Source organism: Pygocentrus nattereri, chromosome 24 (genome assembly GCF_015220715.1).
Source record: "Pygocentrus nattereri isolate fPygNat1 chromosome 24, fPygNat1.pri, whole genome shotgun sequence".
Taxonomy (NCBI): domain Eukaryota; kingdom Metazoa; phylum Chordata; class Actinopteri; order Characiformes; family Serrasalmidae; genus Pygocentrus; species Pygocentrus nattereri.
In genome coordinates, this window is record NC_051234.1 from 11,934,113 (window position 1) to 11,952,946 (window position 18,834).

The 18,834-nt window shown below is 39.6% G+C and overlaps 1 protein-coding gene across 1 annotated transcript in view; it reads left to right on the plus strand.

The window, feature by feature from the left end:
* Positions 1-2,503: 2,503 nt before the first annotated feature.
* The window catches only part of znrf2b (zinc and ring finger 2b), a 39,209-nt gene continuing 22,878 nt past the window's right edge, over positions 2,504-18,834 (plus strand). Inside the window, exon 1 of the mRNA XM_017703914.2 lies at positions 2,504-3,047. Coding sequence (XP_017559403.1) covers positions 2,810-3,047 — 238 coding nt within the window. The 5' untranslated portion in view covers positions 2,504-2,809. The remainder of the gene's footprint in view (positions 3,048-18,834) is intronic.

An 18,834-nucleotide genomic window follows, 5' to 3' on the forward strand; every position in this document is an offset into this window, starting at 1 on the left:
TGCCCACTGATGAAGGACTAGAGGATGACCAACACAAACTGTGCAGCAGAAGATGAGCTGTCGTCTCTGACTTTACATCTACGAGGTGGACTGACAAGGTAGGAGTGTCTAATAGAGTGGACAGTGAGTGGACACAGTGTTTAAAAACTCCAGCAGCACTGCTGTGTCTGATCCACACATACCAGCACAACACACACTAACACACTACCACCACGTCAGTGTTACTGCAGTGCTGAGAATGATCCACCACCCAAATAGTACCTGCTCTGTGAGGGTCCATGAGGGTCCTGAACACTGCAGAACAGGGCAAAAGGGGGCGAACAAAGTATGCAGAGAAACACATGGACTACAGTCTGTAACTATAGAACTACAAAGTGCTCCTATATAGTAAGTGGAGCTGATAAAATGGACAATGAGCGTAGAAACAAGGAGGTGGTCATAATGTTATGCCTGATCGGTGCAGAACAGACAGAATTTTCTATGATTGCAGTGGTAAAGAGAGACAAAGAGAAGACAGCAGAATAGTTAGATTGGTTGATTAATAGAATAATAGATTAACTGACCATATAAATAATCATTAGCTGCAGTCCTGGTCAGTGCTCATGTAGTGCTGTCCTCTCTCTGCTCTTCAACGCTGCTGATTTTCACTAGTTTGACCGGAAAAGAACTGAAGATGATGTGTGGATGGACGGGCTGCAGGCTGGAGAGGGTGAGTGCTGCCATCTGCTGGACCCTGTCTGACAGTGCTTCATCTAAACAGGACATTGCACTGCATTAAAATGTTGTGACTCTAATAATAATAATAATAATAATAATAATAATAAACAGGAATAACCTACAGGAGCAACATGTATGAGGGACATATTATTATAGTTTCTATGTACTTACAAATATAAAATACACACTATAAAAAGATGGTTCATTCACTGGTTCATTGCTTTAGTAAAAAGCAATGGTTCTATTTTAAGCCATTGGTTCTATATTTCATTTCAAGCTTAAATGGATCTCTGCATGGTGAAATGGTTCTTCATATTGATGGAGGATTGGGTTGTACTTGGTTCTACACAGCACCAAAAAGGGTTCTGCTATTGTACACAAACTTGACATTGCTATATATCAAATAAATAGAGCCATACACAATACATTCTCCATTAATCTCAAGAACCATTTCACTGTGCAAAGAACCATTTATGTATGCAAATGGTTCTATAAAAAACTCATATAGAACATATTGAATATCTGGAGAAGTTTTATTTTACATACTTAAATATGTAAAGTACTGATATGATATATTATTATTATTACATATAGGCAAGTGAATATCATACATATGAGGGGTTTATCATTATTTCATATGCGTGTTTACGTACATACGACAGAAATGGGCCCCATGATTATTACATATATTATTGCTGATGTTGTTGTTGTTGTTAGCCATAGGGATTTTGTACTGTAAACAGCTGAGTAGATATTAATTTAAAATTATAGACATGTTATAAGCTGTGGTCTCGCTTGCTTTTCTCAGTGCATTTAAATAAGCCAGAAACAGCATGAAGAGAAAACCTCACACAGTAACCAGCTTGCTTCCCTTTTCTGACTCACACAAACCTCATACCTTCCTCCTCTTCTTCCTCATCTTCTATTTCTGACCCTCTCTGTGGCGAGTCTGGTCAACTGCCCTGTTCCTCATCTCTTTCTCTCTTTCCCACCGAGGCTTTGTGTTCTGAAAGTGCTTTCTCTCTTACAGAACTATTTGCTGTGCTCTTGTAGTTCGAAGAATGGACCGCAGATGGCGCTGCTGTTTAACTTTTAATAGAATGTTATCACACAATATGCGACTTAAATCATTGTAATAACCACTGCCTGGTTATTAGTTATCATGTGCACTCTGTTTGTAGACGTTTCAGTTATAAAGTTATTTTAAAAACGTGCTTATTAACTTTACAGTCGGGCTGCATCGTCACACCAAAGTTTTTAATCACGCCCGTACTCCGGAAAACCCCGCCTCTTCTGGGTTTGGATTGGCTACCAGTTTATACAGCTAGCAGTAACGACGTCCTGCCATAATAAAGATGACAGTTATTATTATTATTATTATTATTATTATTATTATTATATAATAACACAGTTTGTGTTATCATTATTATTATTATTATTATTATTATTATTATTATTAGTAGTAGTAGTAGTAGTAGTAGTAGTAGTATTGTTGTTGTTGTTATTGCGGGAAGTAACGAATTGCTATTATGAAGAGTAGTAGCTGCAAAAATACTTCAAACACAGTAAGGACACTCTGGGGGGGCGCAGACCTCCGCCCCTCCTGCGCCATGATTGGCTAAACAGCGACGCGAGGCGCTCTAGAACTCTAGGGAGGAGTCTGACGTAATGTGGGTGTGTTTGTCCGAATACGGGTGTAAAATGTTAAACAAATTCCCCTTCCACCCACGACGCCGCTGTGTTTACCCCGCTAGGCTCTGACGTCATGTAACGTCAGGAGGAGCCGGGCCCCGCCCCTTCTTGCTCTCTCGCGCCTCCGTTTCTCTTGTGCGCGGCGTTTTTTTTTTTATTTTAATTATTACCGAGCGCGCGACGAACCGAACTACCTATTATACCCCACCGACCCCTCCCACCCCACCGAGGGGCAACATGGCGGCGGAGCGCGAGCGAGGCTCCTCGCGACCCGACCGAGCGCACGAGCTGACATGAAATACGCGTGCGCGGAGCTTTTTGGGGTTTTTAATCTTCATTTTATTTTATCTGTGTTTGAAGAAAAAAACCAACCAAACAAACAAACAGCAGCAACAGAAACATGGGCGCCAAGGCGAGCAGCCCGGCTAACGCCGCAAACGGGCGCGCGCGCGCGTACTCGGGCTCTGACCTGCCGCCGCCGTCGCGCACGCACGCGGACGGAGCTGGAACTAGAGCGAGCGTGCGCGTGCCCGCGCGGCGGGGGTCCGGCAGCAGCGGAGGGGAAGCAGGGGGCTCTGGGGGGGCGGGACCTCTGATCGGCTCACTTCCGGCTCACCTCTCACCTCACCTGTTCGCAGGTAAGAGCTGCGGACTTTTTACCTTCATGTCCAGTTGATTAGCTCCGCCTCCCTTTTCTCCGCACTCACTGGCCACTTTATCAGAAACACCCCATACAGGTGCTCAGCAGCTCCGCGATGGAGCTCATAAACACAGCCAGGCGGGCAGGAGCGGCTCTTAGAGCCTCTCTCCCATCATGCTTTGCTTTGTTTATATTGCTTATTTTAAAATAATAAAAAAGAATAATAATAATTGCTGTTTGTAGTAGTAATAATATTAGTATTGGTAGTAGTAGTGACAGCAGCAGTATAATCAGTATTATTATCATCATTCTTGTTATTATCATCATTGATATTAGTAACACCAATATTTCTATTTTTATTATTAGTAGTATTATTGTTTTTTTATTATTATTATGTTTAAAGCAATACTGATTAAAGGGCAAAGGGTTGCACATTAAGCCTTAAACAAATTGTCATACAGTACTTATTATATATTTTTACATTATTATTATTATTATTATTATTATTATTATTATTTGTAATAGTAATAATATTAGTTGCAGAGAAAGCAACAGTATTATTAGCATTAGCATTATCGTTATTATTATTATTACCATTATTATCATTACTGTTACTGCTAGTGATATTTCCATTATTATTATTATTATTATTATTATTATTATTATCATTCCTAGTAGTGTCAGTATTACTATTTTTATTATAATTTTATTATAAGAACTTATAAGAACTTTATTATAAGAACTATAATCGTAATAATAACCAATAATAATAATAATAATCATCATCATCATCATCATCATCATTGTTGTTAATGCTTGGTTGATTCTGGGTGATCTGACTCCAGGAGGTGTTGTATAAATCTGAAAGGATAGATTGATAATCTATATATTGATAGTCTTCCTCTCTAACTGTGTCCTGATCTGAACTGTCTGCTCTGGTTTGTGTGTGGATTCTGAAGCAGATCATCCTGTGCAGGAAACACAAGGCTGCAGGTTGTACAGTGTTGTGACAGTAAAGCAGAACAGTACAGTCTGCACATGAGGTTGTACTGCTGGGTCCAGATTAATGACCTCAGTCAGCATTGTGGGTGAAATTCTGAAGGTATTGGGTGAAAATATACAGGATCAAAGCTCTGCTCCTAGTGCACTTGTGGGGTGTTGGGGCAGCATGCATTTGAGTAAGGAAAGTGTGTTTGCAGTTGAGGAGGTGGTCAGTCCTGAATTCAGTGTAGGGATGGATGATATGATATGTCACCATTATCACGATTAGTTCTGTCAACATACTCATTTCTGAGTATAGGGGCAGTCATGTGCTGGAGGTTAGGGAACCAGCCTTGTGACCGGAAGGTCGCTGGTTCGATCCCCAGAGCCGACAGCACATGACTGAGGTGTACTTGAGCAAGACACCTAACCCCCAACTGCTCCCCGGGCGCTGTGGATTGGGCTGCCTGCTGCTCCAGGTAAGTGTGCTCACTGCCCCCTAGAGTGTGTGTGCTCACTAGAGTGTATGTGGTGTTTCTCTTCTCGGATGGGTTAAATGTGGAGGTGAAATTTCCCTGTTGTGGGTCACTTAATCTTAATGATGGTCAGTACTTCAAGAACATCGAACAACATTTAGACCAAATATAGCAAACCTCTAAACAACAACAACCAAATGGGTGGGGCTAAACTGCTGTAGGCTGAATGGGCGGGGTGAAACAGCTGTAGGTTAAGTGGGTAGGGCTAAACTGTTGTAGACTGAATGGGAAGGGCTTACTTGCTGTGGTGCTGAATGGGCAGGGCTAAACTGCTGTAGACGGAATGGGTGGGGCTAAACTGCTGTAGGCTGAATGGGAGGGGCTTAGTTGCCTGGTGGGCGCAGCTAAACATCTGGAGGCTGAATGGGAGGGGCTTAATTTGCTGTAGCACTGAATGGGTGGTCATGTACAAATGTATTTCTGGCTGTGACATCACAACCATGATGAATCCAAATCAAACAAATTTTGGGCTTCATTTGCATACTACACCAAACCCTGTCAAAACAAGTTTGGAAAACTCAGTTCTCCATGCTTCGGGCCCTATAAGAGACACTCACATGTGTATCATTAGGAAAGTGAAATGGTCCAGGATTCCTGATGTCAGTCAGAAACAGACCAGGCTCTCTGTTTGATATAAACAGGAAGAATTCCCATCATTCCAGTGTGCAGGACTGACAGTGTGGAGCTGTTGGCTCCCACAAGGAATCTGAGCTATGGGAAAAGCCTGGACACGCTGGGTATGTGCATGCTGTGGGGCACTGCTAAACCTGAGACTCCCGTAACCTTTGGCCTTTTGTGTGGGAATATCTTCAGCCACGTGTCATCCTGCAACTGCCAGTATGATCATCTGACACTTTTTGGAAGTGAAACAGGTTTTTATTGATGTGTGCCATCGCAGGTGGTGCAGTTTACCGCCCACGGCTTTCATTTAACCCTGTTCAGTATTTTAAATATATATATATTTGAAAGCACCTCTTACCCTTTACATTGTATGTAAATTTCATGATGCATGGACTAAAAGAAACGACCCAAAATGAGTTGGAAAAACGTCTGGTTCCACTGGCTTACATTAAAAGTCCAGGAGGCTTTTCCCTCTCCTGTAAAGTTGTCATTTTGGAGATACAAGGTTTTGTTCCGACAACAGCAATATGTAGAAATGCTGTATGAGGCCTGTATGTTGTTGTAAATTGTTCATTTATGTCGTATCATGTTGTGTACTGAGAATTTGGGTGTTTGGGATGTGCCTACACAGCGCACAGTGAAGAAAACATCTGGAGATGGTTTGTAATTTGTTTGCAATCCAGTGACTGGAATAATGTGAAGGCCTTGATTTTATAGCTCTGCTGAAACGGGTGAATTTTCCTCTTTTCCTGTGGTACCTTCAGTAAAGCCACAAATACGCTAGACTTTGGATCTGGTTGGATCATAAGATTGTCGACAAAAATCCTCCATGATGGTACAGTTAGCAAGCTAGCATGCTCGCTAACCATACACAATAACAACACAAAAGTGAAAATACAGTTTGTAGATAATCAGAGACGCAGGAGGTGGATGTGTTCCAAACGTGGACGTATTCCAAATTTCAGAGTTGGTTACGTGCTGCTGCAGTAATAAATCAATCAATCAATCAATCAATCAATCAATCAATCAATCAATCAATCAGCCTTTATTGTGAGTCAGAATTACATTGAGGGTGACCCTGATTTACGATGTAGCAAGTTAAACAGAAATTGAAAATAGTTCAAATGAAATTTATCAACGAAAAAAAAACTAAATCAGCAAGATAACAAGCTTTTAAAGAAAACATGAAAACTCAAATAAGAAATGCACATAAAATAGCAATAAAATATATAATGACAGCAAATTCAAAGCACAAGAACAAATAAATAAAATAAAAATAACTATAAACATTTTAATAATTAAACTAATTTGAACTAATTTGAACATAAAGACTTATATGTGCTAGTTGTAGAGTGGAATTTCATGTTTTATTCATATATTTTCAAAGCCTTAGCTTTGCACTGCTTGCCTTAATGTATTGTCATTATAGCAAGTCTAACATCGCAATTAGTAAGCTGGCAGTTAAACCACAAAAGAAAAGACAATGATAGTTTTCTGACTGACTGCGTATCATACAGTCTCTGTTCCGTGTGTTTATTTATAGCCAGTGGAGAAGAAAGCATAAAACTGTCATGAGATGCTGGTTAAAATAGCATTTCCTCCATTTATGACAGCTAAAACAGCAGCGCTGTGGGTCGAGGGCTTGAATTCAGCCTGTCAGTATCATAAAATTTTATCTGACGGATTAATTGTCAGATAAATAGTGCTGATTAACTATTTAATCATTATTTTTTAAGTTGCGCTGACATTTAATGATATACTGCACTGTCAGTAATTCATCTTGCCTATTATCTTAAATTCTATTGTGAGTGTAGTGACCTGGTACAAGGATTCACCAGATATTTTAACGTAACCATTGAACAAAGTATTTTTATGAGCCCGTGTCGCTAATGTCAGCTGGTTAGCTGGTTTCCCAGCTAAGGCTAATGCTAAACTTTCAGCCTTTCAAGGAAACCATGCATCAATTTGTAATGGAGAATTAATTAGTTTTTATAAAATATAATTAAATAAAACGTAATACATTAATTTTGACCATACACCACAGACAGGCACATGTCTCATATATAGCACATGAATGCTGTAATTACAGACCCCCTGCACTCAGATATGCTATTTATTAGGATATATATATATATATATAGACATTTGTGTGAAATGTGTTAGTAAAGTGCTCACTGGGTGTCTCTGCTGTCCTCACAGCAGCATATCTAGCAACTTTCAATTTGCATAATCATGCATATTCATAGCTGTTTGCATACTTAGCAAGTTTTACATGTTCAAAACTCTAATGCCATTTTTAGTAGATTCTTGGGTATAAGCTAGGTCTGAAGGGAGAAAGAGGCCTTAACATGTCTTTAATGACAGTGCAAACACGTACCCTGATAACAAGAAGATAGTGGACCGCTGTAGACCCGCTGATGGCAGAGCTGGTGGTCCACGGCTGTGTCTGATCCACTCGTACCAGCACAACACACACTAACACATCAGTGTTACATCAGTGTTACTGCAGTGGTGAGAATGATCCACCAGCCAAATAGCACCTGCTCTGTGAGGGTCCACTGGGGTCCTGACCACTGAAAAACAGGGTAAAAGGGAGCTAACAATGTATGCAGAGAAACAGATGGACTACAGTCTGTATTTGTAGTCAAATCAAGTCAAGAGGCTTTTATTGTCATTCCATCTGTGTACAAGTACACAATGGAGTGAAATTACGTTCCCCCAGGAACAACACAGTGCAACATACAACAAAGAGTACAAAGTGCAAACGTGCTGACATAAGTGTGCAAACAAAACATTAAAATAGAAACAATACAATAAATATGGTCAATTAAACAGACATTAGGCGCCTGTGTAAATAAATGTGGTGTGACAATAAATGTGATTTGATTTGATTTAAATGTGATTTGATGTGAATCGGTCACCCTCTATGGCTAGAACCATTCGGGCCTGGCGTGAAAATGAGGCCATGTAAGTCATTAAATACTAAATAGCAAAATAATTGAAAGGCTTCATAGTTTATAATACAAAATAAATCAATTTTATGGTATAGATTACAGTTTTAGTGGTATTTTAAATGTTTGCATGTTTAAATGAGTTTGCAAACAACTTATCACCCAAGCATCTACTGCATCCAGTCCCAAATAGCTGAATAAAGGAGAACCCTCATGATCTCCATTTAACGCGTGGTCAGATGGAAACTGTTTTCGCAGAACAGAAAGTAACTTCTTTTAGTGGACGCTTATTATATCTGCTCACTCTGCTGCTGAAGTCCTTTAACCCCTTAAATAGCCAGGACCTGCCGGCAGGCCCAAAGTTTTATTACACGCTTCTATAACCTAAGCATAGGTCAGCGAGTTTGCATGTGGTTGCTGAATAATAAGTCTTAGTATATAATAAGCCTGAGATTTTAAGTGGTTCAGTCACTGAATGTTAGCTGAATTCTGTCTGTTTCATTATAGTTCATTGTTGTTATGATTTATTGTCAAAGTCTGAAAAGAGACATAATTTCATCTTGTGGTTTCAGTGAATCTTGAATGATTTATTGCAGAACTGCCACTCCACACTCATGCCCCATACAGCCCCTACTAACCTTTTATTGCTCCTACCATCCTTATTGCTCCATACAGCCCTCTTTCCTATTCCCTAATGCCCCCTTCTTCCCTCTACTGTCCCCTACTGTACATAATTCCCCCTTCTGCCCTCTAATGCCCTCTCATGGCCCTAGCTGTCTCTCCTGCCCCCTTCTGCCCCACTGCCTTTTTCTTCTTCCCTCAACTGCCCATGACTGTACATAACACCCCATACAGCCCCATACTTCCTTCTACTGTCTATATTGCCTCATACAGCCTCATACTGCCCTCTACTGCCCCTACTGCCAGCTACTGTCCAACACTTCCCCATACTTTCCCTATTGCCCCCTTCTGCCCAACTACCACTCACTGCCCCCTACTGCCTTCCATCTGCCTCAACCTTTTGCCCCATACTGCCCTGTACTACCACAGCCCAGTTCAGGCAAGTGTATGATAATTGTGGGGTATAGCGATTTAGCATTGTGGTAATTGGTGGAAAATAAGTTTCCATCATGTTAGCCTTGTAACTCGAGTGTAAAACTAAAGAAGGAAACTTCAGACACCAGAAAGAATATTGTGGTCACTTTGTCATGGTAATACAGTCTTGTTCTCAAATCTGCCCCCATGTTATTGCTTTGTTGTGGTTCTAGCCAGTTAGATAATTCACACTGTGGTGGGGCTGATATTATATTCAGATCTTAGAGAGTGTTGCCTTCACTCAGAGGGAGATTTAGGCCTTTTTAATATACAACCCCAATTCCAATGAAGGTGGGATATTGTGTAAAACATAGATAAAAAACAGAATATGATGATTTGCAAATCCTTTTCAACCTATATTCAACTGAATACACTACAAAGACAAGATATTTAATGTTCAAACAGATAAACTTTATTGGTTTTTGCAAATATTCACTCATTTTGAATTTGATGCCTGCAAAACGTTCCAAAGAAGTTGGGACAGGGGCATGTTTACCACTGTGTTACATCACCTTTCCTTTTAACAACACTCAATAAGCATTTGGGAACTGAGGACACTAATTGTTGAAGCTTTGTAGGTGGAATTCTTTCCCATTCTTGCTTGATGTACAACTTCAGTTGCTCAACAGTCCGGGGTCTCCGTTGTCGTATTTTGCGCTTCATAATGTGCCACACATTTTCAATGGGAAACAGGTCTGGACTGCAGGCAGGCCAGTCTAGTACCCACACTCTTATACTACGAAGCCACGCTGTTGTAACACGTGCAGAATGTGGCTTGGCATTGTCTTGCTGAAATAAGCAGGACGTCCCTGAAAAAGACGTTGCTTGGATGGCAGCATATGTTGCTCCAAAATTTTAACTTGCACTTGTAGATGGAGCGACGAACTGTGTTCACTCACAGTGGTTTTCTGAAGTGTTCCTGAGCCCATGTGGTAATATCCATTACAGAATAATGTCCATTTTTAATGCAATGCCGCCTGAGGGATCGAAGGTCACGGGCATTCAATGTTGGTTTTCTGCCTTGCCGCTTACTTGCAGAGATTTCTCCAGATTCTCTGAATCTTTTGATGATATTATGGACTGTAGATGATGAAATCCCTAAATTCCTTGCAACTGCACATTGAGAAATGTTTTTCTTAAACTGTTGGACTATTTGCTCATGCAGTTGCTCACAAAGTGGTGAACCTCGCCCCATCCTTGCTTGTGAACGACTGAGCCTTTCAGGGATGCTCCCTTTATACCCAATCATGACACTCACCTGTTTCCAATTAACCTGTTCACCTGTGGAATGTTCCAAACACGTGTATTTTGAGCATCCCTCAACTTTCCCAATCTTTTGTTGCCCCTGACCCAACTTCTTTGGAACGTGTTGCAGGCATCAAATTCAAAATGAGTGAATGTTTGCAAAAAAAAAAAAGTTTATCAGTTTGAACATTAAATATATTGTCTTTGTAGTGTATTCAATTGATTATAGGTTGAAAAGGATTTGCAAATCATTATATTCTGTTTTTATTTATGTTTTACACAACATCCCAACTTCATTGGAATTGGGGTTGTAGTTGACGGGAGGGGTGGGAGGACCGGTGGCATCTGCAGATCACATGGTTTCGGCAGCAAGCCTTCACATGAGCTTCAAGCTGAATATTTCATGTTCCAGATAGACTGTATGAATATTATTCTGCTGTTAGGCCAGTGATGAGCTACAAATGGTGACCCCCGGGGCCCAAGCACTTTGAGCCTGTAGTGAATCTCTTAGCAAATCTGAGCGCTTTTTAAAATTTTAGTCTCAGATTTACACAGATTTATGCAGTTAAACAGGTCGGAGATTAAACTTCCTTGGAATGACAGCTGTATGAGTTACCTTGCGTTTACACCGGTGGCTACTTTTCTCCTTGTTACTCAATTCTCTGGTTGCTTATCACCTGTGGGCTCACCTGTGGGCGCACCTGTGGGCGTTTCTGAACTCAAGTTGACCTCTGGAGACCCTGATTTCCTTAATACCAAGCAAATGCCATGACAGTATGCCATACTTTACTGGCTAGCAGATACAGAAAGTCACCAGATCAGTTTCCTTCCCACAAGGTTGTGTTCATACCACAAATCAGATGTGTTCCAACTAAAACATAAAATAACAAAAGGAAAATCACTTTTCTATAAACATAATCCTTTGATGTATCACTGTCTGTGCAGTTATTATGAGAAGAAAACACTGTTTAGTTTTGCCGTCTGGTTGCCATCTATTTGGCAAATTGGTTAATCATTCTAGGGTAATACTGAAATCGCTCTTTAAGTATTCATTGCACAGTATCATGGGAATTCAGGATGCTGTAATCAATAACAATATAAGATATTGCTCTTTTTTAATGTCACATCAACAATCTAATATTTTCTTTTACTAGGTAATGTTACACCGGTCAGCTATAGTGTTTAGAGTTAGTTTTAGCATTAATATAGCTCTAGTGTTAGTTTTAGGGTTAGTGTTAGTTCTGTTGTAGCTCTAGAGTTACTTCTAATGTAGCTGTAGCATTGATGTTTTAGTTTTAGTATTAATGTAAGCTCTAGTGTTTATCTTTAGTGTAACCCTAATGTAACTGTTAACTCTAGTGTAGCTCTAGTGTTAGATCTAGTGTAGCACTAGTGTTAATTTTAGTTCTAATGTGGCTCAAGTGTTAGTGTTATATCTAGTGTTAGTTCTAGGTTTAATTTTAGTTCTAATGTAGGTCTAGTGTTAGTGTTAAATCTAGTGTTGTTCTAGGGTGAATTTTAGTTCTAATGTGGCTCAAGTGTTAGTGTTAGTTCTAATGTAGCTCTATTGTTAAATCTAGTGTTGTTCTAGTGTTAGTGTTAGTTCTAATGTAGTTCAGGTGTTAGTGTTAAATGTAGAGTTATTCAAGGGTTAATTTTAGTTCTAATGTGGCTCAAGTGTTAATGTTATAGTGTTAGTTCTAATGTAGCTCTATTGTTAGTGTTAAATCTACTATTGTTTTAGTGTCAGTGTTAGTTTTAATGTAGCTCTAGTGTTAATGTTAGTTCTAGTGTAACTGTTAGTAATAGTAACAGAAGTAATAGTGCAAGTTCTTATGTAGTTCTAGTGTTAGTGTTAGATCTATTGTTAATTATAGTGTTAGTCCTAGTTGTAGTGTCGCTCTGTGGTCGCTATACTAAACCCCCCAAACCAAAGTACTGTGTGGTTTCCCAGTCATGTACTGACTGACCAGTACGAGAGCTTATTCAGATGCTCATTATAGTCAGTTATCTACTCACTATGACTACCCTCTGTTTGTCTGGGAAACACACATCCTGCTTTTTCTAACAACACACAGATCACACAGAGGCTCATCTTTCACATGGACTGTTTTTATCATTACTCTTTACTTTATATTCTATTTATTATATTTTATTTTACTTTTCCCTTACCTCAGTACTTGTTAATAGTCTGTGTGCTGTCTGCTCTGCTCACCAAGACAAATTCCTTGTATATGTAACACACTGCATGATTCTTATCAGGTGTATTTTTCATGTTCTCTGATATGTCTTTACTACTTTGTTAACTGTCTTTAACTTACATAAAAAAAATCATATTTCTCAATTTCTGACACCACTTGAACGCAGTATTAGCCACTGTTAAGACGACAGCCTGCTAAAAGGTGATTGGCTGATGAGAAAGGCGTTTCAGACCAGCGAAGCAAGATGCAACATGGGAAATGTCATCTACAGTGGATGGGGTATCGCAGAAATTTGCATGATATTTGCATGTTAGGGCACTCCTTTTGATAAAAGTCCCATCAGGTACATCCCAGGGGAGTTTTGGGAGAACTGTTCATAATGTTGAAGACATGCAGCTGTTTACGTCTCTGAGCTCTGCTCCTTTATCACAGGGCTGTATAACACTTTATCAGTGTGTTTTAAACAATTGCTGGACATTTTTTATTCTGTCCCTTTAAGAATGACGACGTTTTCCATTTTGTTTTTGTTCCTAGCAAAACACTGTTCATCAGTGGTGGACAAAGTACACAAATCATGTACTTGACTTAAAGTAGAGACATCCAAGGTAAAATATTACTCCAGTAAAAGTAGAAGTTCCTCCCTTTAGACCTCCACTTGAGTAAAAGTACAAAAGTATTTTCCCTCAAATGTACTTAAGTATCAAATGTAAAAGTACTAAAAGATTAATTATGACTCTAATGACCTAGTATTATTTTTGTAACAACACTCTTGCTTCATCAACTCATTTTAGGTGAAAATACTCATGTGTCACTCCTGATAAAACATTCTTTTAATAGAATGTCATTAATTAGTCTGACACTGATGTCTATTAATATTATCATTAGCAAACAATTTCCATTAGGTAGAACTGAGTGGCTCTGAAAGAACTTTGCAAACAAGCAAAGTTTCAGTTTAAGATTTATTTGCAACTTAGTTACAAGTTTAAGTTTAATAAAAACACAGATTCACAAATGAGTTTTCCTTTACTATATTGCATCTGTAGGTCTCTGTTCATAAACATAAATTAGCAAATACAAATTTTCTATAAAATAAAATAGTGTTTGTATAAATTCAGAAAAAAGACACAAGTCAGTCACGACTGCATGTGTGTACATATTTCTATATTGTGGTCTATTTACAAAAAGTTAGGTTAGATTCCCACTGGGTCGGTATGTCCAACAGGTCAAAACAAGCCCAAAACAAAGTGACTGTGCCCTGATTGGTGTTCTTGCTTTGTGCTTCTTTCCTTTTGACATGTTACGTTTTTATATACACATAAACTAAAAGGAACGACAGATTTCTCATAATGTAGTGGAGTAAAAGTAAGATATTTGACTTTGAAATGTCGTGGAGTGAAAGTTAAACGTCACCAAAAATGGAAATACTTTAATACAGATACACGAAAAAAACTACTTAAGTACAGTAACAAATTACATTTACCTCATTACTGTCCACCACGGCCGTTGATGTCTTATCATATTTATTCCTCACGCTGGTTCGGAGCGCTGATTGTAAAACAGTAGCACATTCACATTGAGCTCTCAATACCAACTACGCTCTTGAAAAAGATGGTTCTTCCAGGGTTCTTTATTAAAGACAGTGGTTCTGTTTGGAACCCTGAACATTCAGAGAACCACTAGCATGTTTAAATAGTTCTCTGCATGGTGAAATGGTTCTTCAGATTGATATAGAATGTGTTGTAAATGGTTTAATATAGCACTAAAAAGGGTTCTTCTATTGTGACAAAATTCACATCGTAACAATAGCAGAACCCTTTTTGGTACTATATAGAACCATTTTCAAATAAGTTCTACATAGAACTATGTACAACACGCTTGGAGTGTTCAAGGTTATATATAGAACCATTGTCTCTACTAAAGAACCCTCGAAGAAGCATCTTTTTTAAGAGCGTAGGAATAAATGTCAGGTGTAAATTAGCAGAAAGTCAATTCAATATTATGGTTGTGGTATAGATATAATAATATATAGCTTAAAGGTTTAAGGATGAAAACTTTTTTAGAGTAATAAAAGCGTTCATTACAGATAGTTCCAAACCTGATGTCGGTCAGAAACGAAATCTGACTCTAATCCTTTAACAAAAATAAACCCCCAAAAACAAAACGTCTTTGTTTTTAAACTATTGTTCCTTTGTGTACAGCTTTAAGCTTTCAGTTCCACATTTCCCATCATGCACTTACTCATCTTTTTCCCCTTTTATTTGCTTTTACTGGAAGAAGAGGAACATGTTCCTGGCCTCTAGGCTGGTTTTACTTCACTGCTCTGTTCCTCTTTCAAACACAAGGCACTGTAGCTGTCCACTTTAAATTATCTCTGCTTATGTTCAGCTCAGTCTGAGTCTCCGCCGCTCCACACAGGCAGGGCGTCTCAGCCAAAACACCCTGATTCTAACATTCCTGACTGTTATTTGGATTTGGATTATTTGGAGCAGTGATCGCAAACCCTGTATCTCATCTAAAACACAAGTGTATTTCTGCATAACTCATTGTGTGAGGTGTAAACAGAGAGGTTCAGAGTGGTTTGATGTGAAGTGGTTCAGATGTCTTTACAGTGGTGCTGATAGGAGCCAGGGGTCGCCATGACTACAACACAAATATAGACACTTTATTTACCATCCAAAACCACCAGTCAGGGTTGGGAGAGCTACTGAAAAAGTTGTAGTTAGCTACTTTGTTGCTACTTTCTCAAAATTTGTAGCTAGCAACAATTTAGCTACTTTTCCAGAAAGAGTAGTGGCTACTTTTCAGCTACTTTTTGAAAAGTAGCGGCTACTTTTTAGCTACTTTCAAAGCGCGATTGTCAGAATGTTTGTTTGTGAATCTCGACCTGACACATCAAACAAGCCCAACTGAAAGTGTGAACAAGACACTGCATTTAATCCTGTGCCAGAAAGAAACACACAATTGAAAAGGTGCAAATATACAAAAAGATCACCAGAAAGTGTAACCAACAATTAAACTTACACACCCAAAGGTGTGATATCCAACAAAAATTAAGACTTAAGGCGGTCGATCATGCCAGGTTTTTACTAACAAAATTCAACAACAATAACCAAATACAAACCAGAAAATTTTGTGCAAAGTCTTGTCTACTGTTGAAATAAAACTGCTCCAATTCAAACATTTCAGCAAGATGCACCAATCAGGCATAACATTATGAGCACCTCCTTGTTTATACGCTCACTGTCCATTTTATCAGTTCCACTTACTCTATAGGTGCACTTTGTAGTTCTACAGTTACAGAATGTCGTCCATCTGTTTCTCTGCATACTTTGTTAGCCCCCTTTACACTGTTCTTCAGTGGTCAGGACCCCCATGGACCCTCAGAACAGGTACCATTTGGGTGGTGGATAATTCTCAGCACTGCAGTAACACTGACGTGGTGGTGGTGTGTTAATGGTTGTTGCACTGGTCTGAGTGGATCAGTTTTTAAACACGTCAGTGTCACTGCTGGACTGAGAATAGTCCACCAACCAAAAATATTCAGCCAACAGTGTCCTGTAACCACTGATGAAGGACTAGAGGATGATTAGCTCATACTGTACAGCAAGAGATGTCATCTCTCTTTTTACATCTACAGGGTGAACCGACAACGCCGGCGTGTCTAATAGAGTGGACAGTGAGTGGACACAGTGTTTAAAAATGAGCGTAGAAACAAAGAGGTGCTCATAATGTTATGTCTGATCGGTGTACGTACAGACATGCACGTTCAGAGTCTTTATTAAATTTCAGCAAATCTTTAGCCTCAGAATCCTCATCAGTGACTCTGGCTCTGTTTGGGTGAGAATCAGCCCTGAATAATCTCTGCACTGCTGCAGAGCTGCTGCAGCTGCACAGAAGAACTAGATTTTTGGAGTTAGCGCATAACTGCTAGTTCACCAACCTGAAGACTGACGCACAGACTGCTGAATCGATAATTTGGAGATGAATGGACTTTACATTAATTTACATTTACAAATCACTGGTTTTCTGATACGCTTAATGTGCAGCAACTTGCGAAAATGAAGTCAGCTTCTCTTTCTCCGGCTTCTTGTTCGAATTCTCCCACTCCACCATAAATGGCGCAGCAGTACAATCTGACACCTCAGGCACCATTTAAGGTGGAACAGGACAATTCGAACGAGAAGCCGGAGGACGAGAAGCGGGTTCAACCTCATAAAATGTCAAACATTGAGAGACATTTTACAAGAAAGTCGCAGAAAAGTTTCCCGAGATGTGAGAAAAGCAGCTACAGCTGAGCTGAAGGTTAAAACAGAACAAAGAAAGTCTGAGTTTGCGTTTATATTTTTAGCCTGTATATCAGCACATAATGAGATATACTTACAGCCAAGAGGGTAAAACGGACATAAAATGTTGTGTCTCCCAAGGTGGTTAGATTTTTGCTGAAAGAACGGCTCTTCGTAATATTTCGTTTGCGACCCCTGAGTTAAGCCTGCTAGTAAGGGGTGATCGGCGCGTGGGGCGAGCGCGTGTCCATTTGCTCGAGCTGTCTGCGGCTCCGTCAGGATTGCACACCGTCAGGATCGCCACCAGCCCAGTAAAGCTTCACAAAACATTTGTAGGCACTACAGGTACTAGCTACATTTCATAAAACTGTAGCGGCTACAGCTACTAGCTACTAATATTTGTAGTTAACTACAAAAAGTAGCACGCTACTTTGCTTCTCCCCATCCCTGCCACCAGTGACCCTTCACGAGTCTTCTGAGTTTATATGGAATGTTGATGAGTGAAAATAGAGGAAAATCTGAAATAATAAGTTTTCTTTGGGAACTATTTTGCCTCACAGCGCCCTGCATGTATCCCTCCACCATGAATGGAGTTTACGTTCTCAAAACTATCATAAAACAGTGTCTCAGTCATCAGGCAGTGAATTCATAACCATTTCATGTAGTAAGGAGTTAGGGAGCTTTTAGAGGTGGATGTCCGGTTCCAATCACCACGACTGTGAACAGTTCTGACTCAGTAAGTTTGTCTAGAACGGAGAACCACTCTTAACGACTCTGTTTACATCTTAACCAGTTAAAACATGTCTTACAATAATATTTGTTGGAGATGATCATAATGTGCTGCCATCCACTCACCTACTCTGGTTGTTGTTGTTTACAGGCTCTGTAACTGGTCTTTTTTGATACATGCATGCGTTTATATCGTAGACACTCGATACACATCATATACTTAGAAATAAGTATCATGATGGAATTTTTCACAGTGATAATAATACATATTCATATTGCCCAGCCCTACCTCTAACCTCAGGAAACAACCCTCTCTCTTTTGTTTACACACTGTTTGGTGCAGATGTAATGATTTTTCTTCCCATGAGGCCGTTCTTCTCCAGCATCAGGTGTGAGGGTTATTGATCTTCCTTCTCTGTGTGTGAAATATCCCCCTGCTTGCTGTCCGCAGGCTCAAACACCTCCTTCCCCATGAATCCCTGCCAATACACATGCTCAGGGCAGCTGGAAGAACTAGGGCTAGTCGATAAATGACTAAATACTTAGAGGAGATATAGTCAGGCTGGGCTGAGAGTCAGCAGGCCAGACCACATGATACAGTACCATCTCAGTACAGTGTAGTTTCTGTATGATATATTGTGATTTTAATAAACATTTAAGTGAAAAATCAAATCTACAGTTTTTTCGCTGGAGCTATGAGGATAACACTGCTAACAAACACTAGAACTCCCTTTAGTAAAGAAAATGGCTTTGCATGGAACCATGAAAACCCAAAGAACTCTCTGCATGACTGAAGTGTTCTTTGCATGATGAAATTGTTCAGATAGATGGAGAATGTGCTGTTTTGGTGCTATGTAGCACCAAAAAGGTCAAGTGTCAAGCTTGTAACAATAGTAGAACCCTTTTGGTGCCGTAAAGAACCCTTTCTGAAATGGTTCTGCTGTAAACATGATCTATGAAAATGGAGAGATGTGTTTTTGCAAACAAGCTGTTCATGTACAACACATTCTCCATCAATCTGAAGAACCATCAGGCGGAGGGTTCTGTGTGTGTTCTTGGTTCTAGATAGAACCATTTTCTTTACAAAAGAACCCTCTGAACAGCTGCCTTTTTTAAGAGTGTTCACTACAGCTGCACCACCTT